The sequence below is a fragment of the Lampetra planeri genome, chromosome 20 (assembly GCF_965212315.1).
Source record: "Lampetra planeri chromosome 20, kcLamPlan1.2.h2, whole genome shotgun sequence".
Classification (NCBI taxonomy): domain Eukaryota; kingdom Metazoa; phylum Chordata; class Hyperoartia; order Petromyzontiformes; family Petromyzontidae; genus Lampetra; species Lampetra planeri.
In genome coordinates this window covers 4,901,781-4,913,315 of record NC_136126.1, presented here as the reverse complement: position 1 = coordinate 4,913,315, position 11,535 = coordinate 4,901,781, and the positions used below count along the sequence as shown (strand labels likewise).

General features: G+C 45.5%; 1 protein-coding gene across 4 annotated transcripts in view; it reads right to left on the bottom strand.

Moving 5' to 3' along the window:
* Positions 1-205: 205 nt before the first annotated feature.
* The window catches only part of LOC144724318 (uncharacterized), a 30,400-nt gene continuing 19,070 nt past the window's right edge, over positions 206-11,535 (bottom strand). For 2 of the 4 annotated variants that reach the window (XM_078603330.1, XM_078603333.1), the window contains exons 17-24: positions 9,569-9,781; positions 8,867-8,985; positions 7,693-7,842; positions 7,352-7,438; positions 5,358-5,468; positions 4,196-4,307; positions 2,175-2,310; positions 206-1,479 (exon numbers count right to left, since the gene is read on the bottom strand). In XM_078603330.1, coding sequence (XP_078459456.1) covers positions 1,327-1,479; positions 2,175-2,310; positions 4,196-4,307; positions 5,358-5,468; positions 7,352-7,438; positions 7,693-7,842; positions 8,867-8,985; positions 9,569-9,781 — 1,081 coding nt within the window. In that variant the 3' untranslated portion in view covers positions 206-1,326. The remainder of the gene's footprint in view (positions 1,480-2,174; positions 2,311-4,195; positions 4,308-5,357; positions 5,469-7,351; positions 7,439-7,692; positions 7,843-8,866; positions 8,986-9,568; positions 9,782-11,535) is intronic. The other 2 variants (XM_078603331.1, XM_078603332.1) reach the window with 2 other exon arrangements.

Sequence of the window (11,535 nt, the reverse complement as noted above, 5' to 3'; positions counted from 1 at the left end):
TCTCTCGATACTGATCATCTTGGGACAGTATTTTACTTAACTAATTTCTGGTGTAAGACCCACATCTTTGTAAGCGGACTTAACCGAGCCAAATTACTTATTCAAAAAACTGAGTTGTCACATTTAGGGGCTTAACTAATAAGTTGTTTTTTGTGGGGGGGGGGGGGGAGAGAATACTTTTAAAAAATGTACCACTCCAAACCGGAAATATCGTAAAGTTTATTACAATAAGTCAAAAAGTGTACATGTACATTTTTATCAAATTCAATAATTTAAAACATTTGGTAAATGCTGTTGAATCTCAAATATAACACCTGACCTCAAATAAAATGTAGAAGAAAAACCCTTAAAACACTTTTCATTACAAAAAACCTCAAGTGCAAAACTTTTGTCTTTGCAATCCCCGTATTTAAAATATCCGTAAATACAATTGTTACTATAAAAATGCATCGGAACAGTTAAAGCAGCATTTGATTGTCTTAAGTGTTTGCCTTATTCAATGTATTACTCAGGATAAGATGTGCTGAAGGCAACGTTGCAACTCCTGAACTGATGAAGGCACCGGATGCCATAATTTAATACTTAAATGGTGTTGTTGCGTGGCTCGTATGGCCATATGTTTCGAAGTTTAATTGACTAGTCCAGAGAGTTGATGGGTTTTGAAGAGCTATAAAATTGACAACCATTAAGAGCTCTGAAAGCTATGCAATAGTTTGCATTGCAGTACGACCTAACAATACATACTCTTCTTGCAACTGGAAAAATGGAGAGTTGCATTTCATCATATTTCTGGCAAGGGTGTTGCACTTTTGAAATTTAACAGTATGGTAATACAAGCTGTGCACCTAATCGCCATAAAACACTTAACAATGCCGTTACAGACATATCTCAATGGGCCTTGGTCCAACATGACTGTCTCAACAAGCATTACCAAATACTTTGGAATGTAAGTTGTAACAATGTAATTATCCAGGAAAGCCTCGCTAATTCTCAAAACTTTCATGAGATGTTTTGTCCATTTTCATCGAGTGCTTTGTGGGAGCAAAAAGGAATACCTGGCATACGAAGCAATAACACCAAGGTTCACACAGATGTGCTCATAAACCCCGCTTCCAGTACTGCCATCTCTTAAGTCACATCGCAGCTCTGCGGAATTTAACGAATATTCGTGCACCACCAACCCTGACCTCCCAAAGTGGCTGATCGTGGGCGTGCACCACTACGTCTTGCCGTGATACTGTACCACAAAGAGTGTGAAGAAGCCCACCGCGGTCTCCAGCGTGAGTTCGCCAACAGTGGTTACGGAGCGCACGACACCACGCGGTGTCAGCGGAAGAGGAACTGGTGTGTGGCGTGCACATGGGCGATATCCCTGGAGAGGAACTCCACCATCCTCTGGCTGGTGCGTCGCATCCCCTCGGCCGTCCTGATGGCGCAGTCCAGAGACTTGCATAGATCCCGCCCGGAGCCCTGCCAGGACTTGGGAACACAGCACCCCCACGGTGTTACAAAAACACTGACGATGCTCGCGTGGGCATTTTACACGTAGGCTATGGCGTGGAGCAATTACAACAACACGAATAATTGTTTGGAATGTTGTCTCCCTCGATTTGTATCCCGATTGTGCTGTCGGTGTTGCGCCACTAGACAGCTTATCAAGATATTTTCCAGAGCAGCGAAATCCTGTGTAGATCACGGCACTACGTCTGAAATCCTGTCAAGTGACCTCTGTTCCAGACAGTAAAGTTGGGGGGCAACACTTTAACACCCTCCCTACTTGAAAACGTTCACCACAGTCACTGACATTTTTAATTCAGAGCTAGAATTTAGCGACAAAGTACATAGCCAGATTTACTGCAATGTTTTTTTGTAGCGTTATGTTGACAGCAATGAAACCAATCGAGTAACTTGAGAATCCGGTTTAACAAGAGGCGGCTGAAACCTGAATTCATACCCAGGACATCAGCAGCGCTAAACTCCGCTCTCACCTGTGGGTCACGTGGTCACACATCGTCCATAATTCTAACACTTGCGTGGAACTGCTAAGACAACACACGAACAATGCCCCTGCGGAAACTCACACAGTGGCGTGGAGCTGTTATGACACCAACAAAAACCCTCATTGCAACACCAACAACACTCATGCGGACAGTTGCGTGGCTTCATGTCCATACCACGCCGATGTCCTCGCCGCGTGCCCGGCCGTTGCAGACTCCGCGTGGGCGCACCTGGCTCCTGGGTGGTGGTTCCGGCAGGTAGAAGCGGGAGTGATACGGCGACACGTACAGCGCTGAGGGCAGGCCGTATCTGCTGGTGCACACGGGGGCACGGTCAGTTTAGACAGCTCCGCATCCCCCCTCTCTGCCTAAAAACCAGCCATCTTTTCCCTTTGCATAGAAGCCACACACACGGCTGTTGCGGAAGCCAATCGTGGACTGTACATTGCTGTCACAACTTTGTCAAAGCAATGCTGAATGAGGGCTTTCCCACACCGATCATGGGGGTCCTTTGATCATACTTCAACGTGCTGGTCAGTGGAGGTTGGTGAAGGAGGGCTTAGGGTCTAAGGGGCCGTCCATAAATGACCTCACGCGATTTTTGACGATTCGTCACACGGCGTCAGACCCCCCCACCACCCCTCAAATATGACGTCACAAAGCTCTGCCGCCCCCCCCCCCCCAAAACAAATAAAACATGCTTCAAATCGCTTTAAACTATTGTCATTGTAGTGCGTTATTTAATGTGGCGCTGCACTCTGTTGGAGAAAACATTTATTAAAAAGTCTATTTAATTAAGTAGAACGTGTCTATATTAATGAAAAGTTGCGCATTTTGATGTGATGTCACATTTCTCACCCCCCCCCCCTCGTCACACGTCACAAATGTCTGACCCCCCCCCCCCAGGTGCGTGACGTCATTTATGGACGGCCCCTAAGCCAACTGGACATTTGTGAAAAAAGAGCTTTATAGCTCATCAGATTCCTCCAATATATATATTCTGATAGGAGCAGTTCAGATATCACTACCGATATTATCCATGATCGCGAATCAAGTTTAGGTTGCTGGATTCAAAGTGGAGTCTGCTAACCATTGCACCATCACTCCATCCCCCACTTCAGTGTAATACAATGTAATGTCTGACTCCCCGAGTTTGATTGTTAACACAGGTTTTTGCAAGTTATCAGGAATGCAATGTTGCATCCATTGGTTATCAATTCTTAAGCTCACAATGTACGGTATAGAATATTTTGTGGGAATATATTATTTCACATTTGTTCTAATTGGTTTATGGAACACTACACTCAAAAGTCAAAGAAAATTATTCAATCGTGACCCCAATTCATAACCATTGAATCACACGACAGGAGAATTTACATGCTTTGTTATATACGAAAGTAGTCTTTTTTATACCCAACGAGACTAGAACTTGTATTGAACAGCCACTAGACATACTTTCAAGTGAAGTGATACCAAAAATTGCAAATGAGTTTCAATCTAGAAAGTCTTGCTTATTCTGCACCTGCTATACAAGCGCAGCAGCATTTATGATGAAACAAGGTCTTAAGTAAATAAATTAATGCCATGCAAGCTAAAAAACACGATAGCTAGTCATTCTTTCAAACAAACTGCAAAGCAAAAATGATCCACTAAACACAAGGCTACAAGATGCTACGACTACATGATTCGTCTGCAGGCGAGTTCAACTGTGGAAAAGACACTGCAGCAGTGGTCATGGTACTGTAAACATCAGCACGGCTGAGATTGGAGGCAGGTGTGAATGTAACTCCGATAATGCGCTAGCATGCGATCCACGCGCCTCCAGCGTGTGTGCTCCGCGCCTCCGTTGTGCACCAGTGAGGTGGGAGTGCAGATTGGGCCGGCAGATTTACAGCCTCCGTGATTTACTTTGGAAGTGACAATGAACACTGGACTTAATGAAAGCCATCCGCCTGTGAAATTAAACTCGATAGTGTCGCCAAAATGCTCTCAAATGGACTCATTAAGAGGACATGACACATGGCTGTACTGCCAAGGGGACGCCAAGTCCTACCCAGGACCCCGTTTGCATTTAAACAGCGCGCTTGAGAACTTCCCGAGAACGACATTGCTCGCGAATTTGCTAAAGACGCCACAGGCTTTTCCGAGAGCTCCACTTAAGTGGAAATCCTTCTTGTTGGCGTTGTGGTGGCGCTCACAATGCTGGGTAGACGTAGGACCCCGAGTAGAGCCCGGGAAAGACCTCGCCGCTGTGCCGCTGCCTCCTCGATTGAGGCGAGTGCTCCGTCTCATCCCTCAGCTCTTCCAGGACTGCGAAAACAGATTGAGAAATGCCATTCGAATCCTCCCATTGTTGATTCTCATATTGCTAAAAAACTAAATAAATTAGCTTTTACATTATAGGCTGTCGAAATACAGTACTTCACCAGACTGGTGAATGGAAACCATCCGCCTGTGAAATTAAACTCGATAGTGTCACCAAAATATCCTCCAATGGACTCATGAAGAGGTCACGGCTGCACATGGCTGTACTGCCAAGGGGATGGTGTTGGTGAAGTGCGAGTTGGTGAAGGAAGGCAGGAGAGCAAACACATTGGAGAACACCACTGGAACCTCCTTTGCCGGTAGCAAAATATGATAATTGGTTTTAGATATTGTGGTCAATGCAAACACGACTCCTTGTTAAAAAAGGTGTCAGTTTTGTTGCCAGATAAAAGGGTTAAACAAACAATTATCATATTTTGCTACTGGCAAAGGAGGTTCCAATGGTTGTTAATGCTTACCCCCAGCTCTCAGTCTGATGGTGCATTGTCTTTGAGTTGTGCGCCTTTTGGCGTCATCTGGTCCAACACCATGTGAGACTAGGCTCTAAGAAAAGCTGTCTTGGGTATGGACCAATCAATTTCTAGGACAGTGCATACATTATCAGAGTTGTGTTTTTTTTTGCATTCCGACCGCAGGTATTGTGGTCAATGCAAACATGGCTCCTTGTAAAAAAGTTGTCAGTTTTGTTGCCAGATAAAAGGGTTAAAAAACCAATTATCACATTGGAGAACATTATAGTGATACAATAAATGTTCTCCACTGCCCTCTGCTGACAATGCAGCCCCCCACAGCAGACTACAATGCCTGTTTTATGCATGGTGGTCACCCGTCCAAGCACTATCCAGGCCCAAACCTACTTAACTTCTGAGATCTTAAGAGACTGGCAAAATTCCAGGTGATTCGTTCATAGGCAAGAGCTTCCAGAATCATAATTTCACCTTTGTCTACGAGTATTTTGCACAAATTGATGCGATAGTACAGCAAGAGCCAAGAAAATAAATGCACTGCGCGTTAAACTTTCTCCACCGCCCCTACCCGGATCATCTTCATGGTGGCTACTCGACTCAATGCAGACCCCGGAACCATTGCAGACGGGACAAAGTAGCCTCTTTGTCCTGCTGTCCCAATGTCTCTCTGTTGTCCTGGCTGAGCAGACAGCATGGCAAATACAACATCCTCAGCAAGTTCACAGCAAGTGTCAGCAACGCTTATACTTCAAACTGATGATTTGCACACTGATAAGGCACTATATAAAAAAAAATCTCCTGCAGTGTTGAATTTCAGGAATATCTGCTTCAAATCAAAACAATACGCAAATTAACATTGACGGCACTAGTCTTTCCTGTGTAATAAATAAATAAAATTCTGGGGGGAATTGCATGTTAAGGTATTTGAATGACAGGAAGGTTACAGTCTTCACTATCTCAAGGTCTTTTAAAACAAGAGCTATGAAAAACGACTATAATCGTTAGCCACAATCAAACCACTGCTGGATGAAGGCCTCCCCTTACTATGCCCATCTCTCACAGTGCTGTGACGTAACAATCCACCTTGCACCGCCACACAAGATGATTCCATCACTTCACCTCGGTGGCTGATGTCATTAAGGCTACTTTACTAGGGCCTATACCAGGGGTCGGCAACCTGCGGCTCCGGAGCCGCATGCGGCTCTTTTGAACCTTGACCGCGGCTCCGGGGCGGATGCTAGCGAGGGGAGGAGGCGCACTGTGACACCTGCTCTGGCGTTGCCGCTGCTGACAGGTCGCCGCTCAGCTCCACACTGCCCGCCCGGTGACAGGCAATAACGTTGCCGTTGCTTTGTCACATGTTTGGAAGAAGTAAAAACCTTCCTGGGCAGCAAAGAGCTCACCTTTGCTGAGCTGGAACAGCCAGAGTGGCTGGAAAAATTACATTTTATGGTAGACATGACAGCACATCTAAACACGCTAAATACAACCCTTCAGGGGAAAGGAGGCACAGCCCTGCACATGCTGGAGGAGGTTTTGGCATTCGAGCGCAAGTTGACAGTGTTTGTCAAAGATTTACAGAGAGGTACACTGTCTCACTTTCCCTCTTTGAGAGAGTTCAAACAAAGTCATGATACGATAAATTTGGAATATTTCAAGTCTGCAATCACCACAATGCAAAGTTCGTTTGGGGAAACGATTCTGTGAGTTCAGAGAGGAAAAAACGACATTATCCTTCCCTGTCACTCCCCTGGCGATCGATCCATCCCTATTGAATATGACTGCATTTGCAGGTGTAAGTCAACCTGATCTTGAGATGGAACTGGCCGATATAGCCGACAAAGATATATGGGTGTCCAAGTTCAAATGCTTGACCGCTACTCTTGAGGATGTTGCCCGTCAGAAGGCCATTCTGGCTCAGAATCATAAATGGAGTGATATTGAAAACCTTCCCAAACAGGACAAACTTGTATTCGAAACATGGAATGCCATCCCCAACACTTATATAAACATGAAAAAGTATGCATTTGGAGTCCTGTCGATCTTCGGCTCCACATATGTATGTGAGCAGGTCTTCTCCAACATGAACTATATTAAAAACAAACATCGATCACGCCTCACAGATGACAGCTTGCAAGCCTGTGTGAAAATGAAGGTGACGTCTTACAGCCCTGATGTGCAGACACTGTGCACTGAGGTTCAGGAGCAAAAATCCCATTAACCAGGTAATTTAGCTATTAATTTGCAAAAATATATTTTACATTGTTAAGTGAAAAAGTCCTTTTTTTATTCAGATTGACAGCTGACTGCACGATCCTGTATATAGCAATAAGGTAAGAAACAATATATGCAGTGTTATATTTGTTTTAATAGTTGCAATGGTTTTGCGGCTCCCAGTTTATTTTTTCCTTCGAAAACGGGTCCAAGTGGCTCTTTATGTCTTAAAGGTTGCAGACCCCTGGCCTATACAATTACACTCCCAAACTGCTTCATAGGGGTGCTGCCGGTGCCAGTTACCAAGTGACAAAGCACATTAAATGTAGATGAAATTAAATAATTCACCTTTTGAAGAACACCTCGGGCAGAGATGGTCACTCTCAAACAATTTTCCAGACGGTCTACCTGGAGGGAAACTTTTGTAATCCACACCTAGGAAGAAAAAAACGCAAATTAGGCACCAGGCTTTGGGGCATAAGGGGGGGGGGGCAAGGCAAAGACCAAGTTGACCCAACCTTTCAATCGCTTCCAGTGGAATGCCACGTAAACTGTCAAACCTATAAATGGGCAGCTCGATTGTCTGAAGTCCAAGAAAAACGTCCACCGTTTGTTGACCTACTTGGTTCTTTAGGAGGTTGCCTTTCTTACCTGGTATCAATTAATTTGGCACATTAAAAAAAAACTACCTAATGTTGTTTGGCCTCCAGTGCTGCTGGTACCGCTGTAGGGTCCGGCGAGCAGGTGGTCGCGCGACTGATGCCCCCGCGTGGCCGCTCGGCGTGGGGGAGTGGCCCAAGGCGGCGAGGCTGTGGGGGTCACTGCCGCTTGCTCGTCGCCTTCGGGGGGGGGGGGGGGCGAGGGATTGGAGGGGGCGTGAAACGTGCGGGATCAATCGTTCACTCTCGATGTCAGGAAGGCAATTTTAATTTTGCTTAGACACGTGTGCGGCGCCTCTCTGGGACAATTCTGCCACGCAAAGCACCACCGTCACTATAAATCCTTTATATGCGTGTTCAATGGGCCACAACCCAGCCCACATTGGTCTTTGAAACGGGCGGCTAGAGTCCTCTCGTCCTCTGGCTTGAGATGGCTGCCACCTATGTGTCAGATGATTGTCTGCCACCATTAAGCAATTGGTAATTAAATATAAAAAAAAATTCCTAAAAGGTGTAAAATTTTGGAAAAATATTTTAAACGAAAATACATTGTCACGCACAACGAGTCTGTGTGCAAAATGTCAGCTCGATTGGATCACGGGAAGTGGGTTAAAAAACGACCGAAAGATTTGCACGGTCGTAAGCAAGCAAGCAAGTGAACTTAATATAAAGGATTTAAAAATATAAATTTCTATACAATGAGAAAAATAAATATATACACCAACTGTTCTCAGCATGTTTAAGAAGCCACATTGTGGCTGTATTATTTTAAGTAACGTCTGTAGCATGTGATACGAGGATGAATAAGTGTTCAGTAAATAATGAAACACTGCACAAGCTTTGCAAACGCTGTTAATAATGACAGCGTGACAGACAAAGGAAGCATAGTGTACAACCATTGTCATTCTATATAAAGTCTTGGTTATAGAAAATGAACAAATCAGATTAAAACATTTCATTAATATGTTATATATATCTTCCCACCCACACATGCTGAAAGATGTAGCTGTTTTAATAAGATGCACATAACAATCGCTGCCATCGTGTGCTAGCGGAAGGGCAGCTCCTGTAGCTGCTCGTCACCCATCTGGATATTCTTATCAATCCAAAAAACAGTCGGGGGGGCGGGGGGTTTCTACCACCACTTCCAATTGGGCCTCTCATATACTGTTGGGCTCAAGTGGATCTGTGCCACCGCACTCACGGTGCCGCAGGTCAGCCAGGGAGAGGGTGGCTCGAGAAGAGCACAAGCGGGGAGTCCACGGTTCTGATCGCGGGACGCTTTTCACCTCTGGCCGTGCGGCAGTCTTACTTCTTCTCCTCCTGGGACGTCGGGAAAATCGATCACAAGCGCGCTTATATACATTACCTTGCCTTTTTCTTAGAATCAAGCGTAAACAATTAACATGCAGTCGTGGTGCGCGTGGTGTACGAATTGCCGATCAAAACAGAGGCACATCAACGTGTGTCTGTGTTAAAGGGTACTACAGTATTGTGATATAGAACGTGATGACTTGCACAGTGTCAAAAGTAGCGTCTCCGGCACAGCGGGAACATTGTATTGATCTGTGGTACGTTAACAGCACTATAAATAAGACAACAGTCTTATAAATGAGGTCATATTGTTATTTATTTAAAACCTACTGCCCTTAAAAACTGTTATGTACATTGCGAGCAGTTAATGTTATGGTCTGGGTCTAAAAAACATACCTTTATGATGCTATATAAACAAACGATGAGTGTTTATTAAACCAATATTGTTTCAAGTTCTAAATCAGCCATAATGTAAAAAGTGGGCACAGCGAGCTGTGAGTTTTTGAACTGGATGGACGAGTGGCTGCAAGCACCCTGTCATCACGCGATAGCGATAGCCCGATGCCTTGGCCGTAGAGAAGAGATGGCTTACGGGCCTACGGAGAGGCGACTCAGGTCGGGGTAGGCCCCCTCAGACGGGGTTCGTTTCGCTCGGGGTGTGACGCCCGGCTCCCTTGCCTCCACCTCCTCGCTGGGACCCCGCAGCACCGATCCCTCTGCTGCCGCGAGGTCGTCGCTGTGGGGGCGTTCCCACGGCCGCGACGGTGGGTCGCCATCCTCGCTCTGCAGCCCGTTAGCCGCCCGGCTTCACACGCAGCAAGGAAAACGCACTGCGTCACAGAGGTCGCAAACGGGTTTTGATTCCCTACCCGTACCCGTACCCAGCCGCACCAAGGTCGCAAACGGGTACCCGTACCCGTACCCTACCCGTACCCGGTCGGGTAGGGTCCGGGTATCGGGTACCTGATTGCGACCTCTGGGATGAAGCCATGTTGCAGGCGCGGGTGGGTTGATTCTAGGAACTTGAATTGTGAGAAGAGACAAGACGTTGGGAAATGAGTGACAAACGGTTACTGACCAGTGACTCACGGTCTACCCGTACCCAGCCGCACCAGGGTCGCAAACGGGTACCCGTACCCGACTGGGTACGGGTATCGGGTAGGGTACGGGTATCGGGTACCCGGTTGCGACCTCTGCTGCATCAGCACGGCTACTGGCTCTGGCATCGACACTCATTATTACAGTTCCTGTTCGACGGTCTTCACTTGCTAATCCGCGAATTAGTTATTTTCTTTACAGGAAGTGAGGATTTGTTGGAGTAAAATGCTTCTTATGTTTTCAGAAAAATAAAGTTATAGGAAAAATGTGACAATAGTAATTAAGGAATAAATCTGAGACCTCAAAATAAAACGAAACTATTTTCATTGGTGGTGCTTTAATTGTTTTCCTTTTCTGCAAAACAACACGGGTATTGAGTGCCTTCCCATAAAGGGTTTAACTGTGTTCTTCCCTTGATGTAATACATTTAATATTTCAGGTTTGCGAGCGTAGAATAATTATGCAGTATTTCGTTGCAGTTTGAGTTAATATCCAAATAACATGAAAAATAATCCACCACCCACAAAAAACATTCCATTCTCCTTAGAAATTATTTGCAAACACATGCATTTCATGTGGTGGGCTCAGCACAAAATTATAATTTTTATTCATGAATGCCCATTAGCTAACGGTGACTGAGAATAGTAAGAACTTTACTGAAGCAGTATCCTTTGTTAACTACACATACATTATAGAGGTTGATGGTTTTGTTTTCAAAAACTGATTAATGAATGATGGGCTGCCATTCTTGGTCACTGCAGCTCATTCCGAAACGAATCAACGTGCAGAATGCATTAGTGTCGGTTATCCAATTACCAGACTCGTTCAGCCGCCCTTCTCATATGACCCATGAGGCTACCATGGAATGATAGCAAACAACGCAGCAGCTGATGCAAATGCACAACACGAATGGCTGCTGTGTTAAACTGTTAAATAACACAAAACATCTTACATATTACTAATACTGAGACACCAACATTACTGCCTAAAAATACGATTAAATCAATATTCAAAAAACATAACCATGGTATTTTTAAATCCACACCAAAATTGATGCAGCCCTTGTTCAGATATTTTTTTTCTAATAAAAGGAGAAAAATTATCAGGCATGCTGCACTTATCACACATGTGGGCGTATACAGCACTTACTCTGTCACCATCATATGATCACTCAGAGCAGAGCAGGCCTTCAGACTCTCAAAATAGCGTGTGATAATTGGTGCCTGCTCCATTGATGCCATTCCATACACGGTGATATCAGCCTCGGCCGCGAGCTGCCTCGCGCTCAGCGTCGCTCCACGCACGCCACGCACGGACAGGGCTACTACGTCTCTCGCCTCCGGACAAAAAGGGCGACCTTCGACTGCAATCACATGACGGGGATGCCGGCCAGCTGAGCGAGCGAGCGAGCGTGTGTGTGTGCTACGGCGCGGCTGGGTTGAGTGCCCTACTGAGCATGTG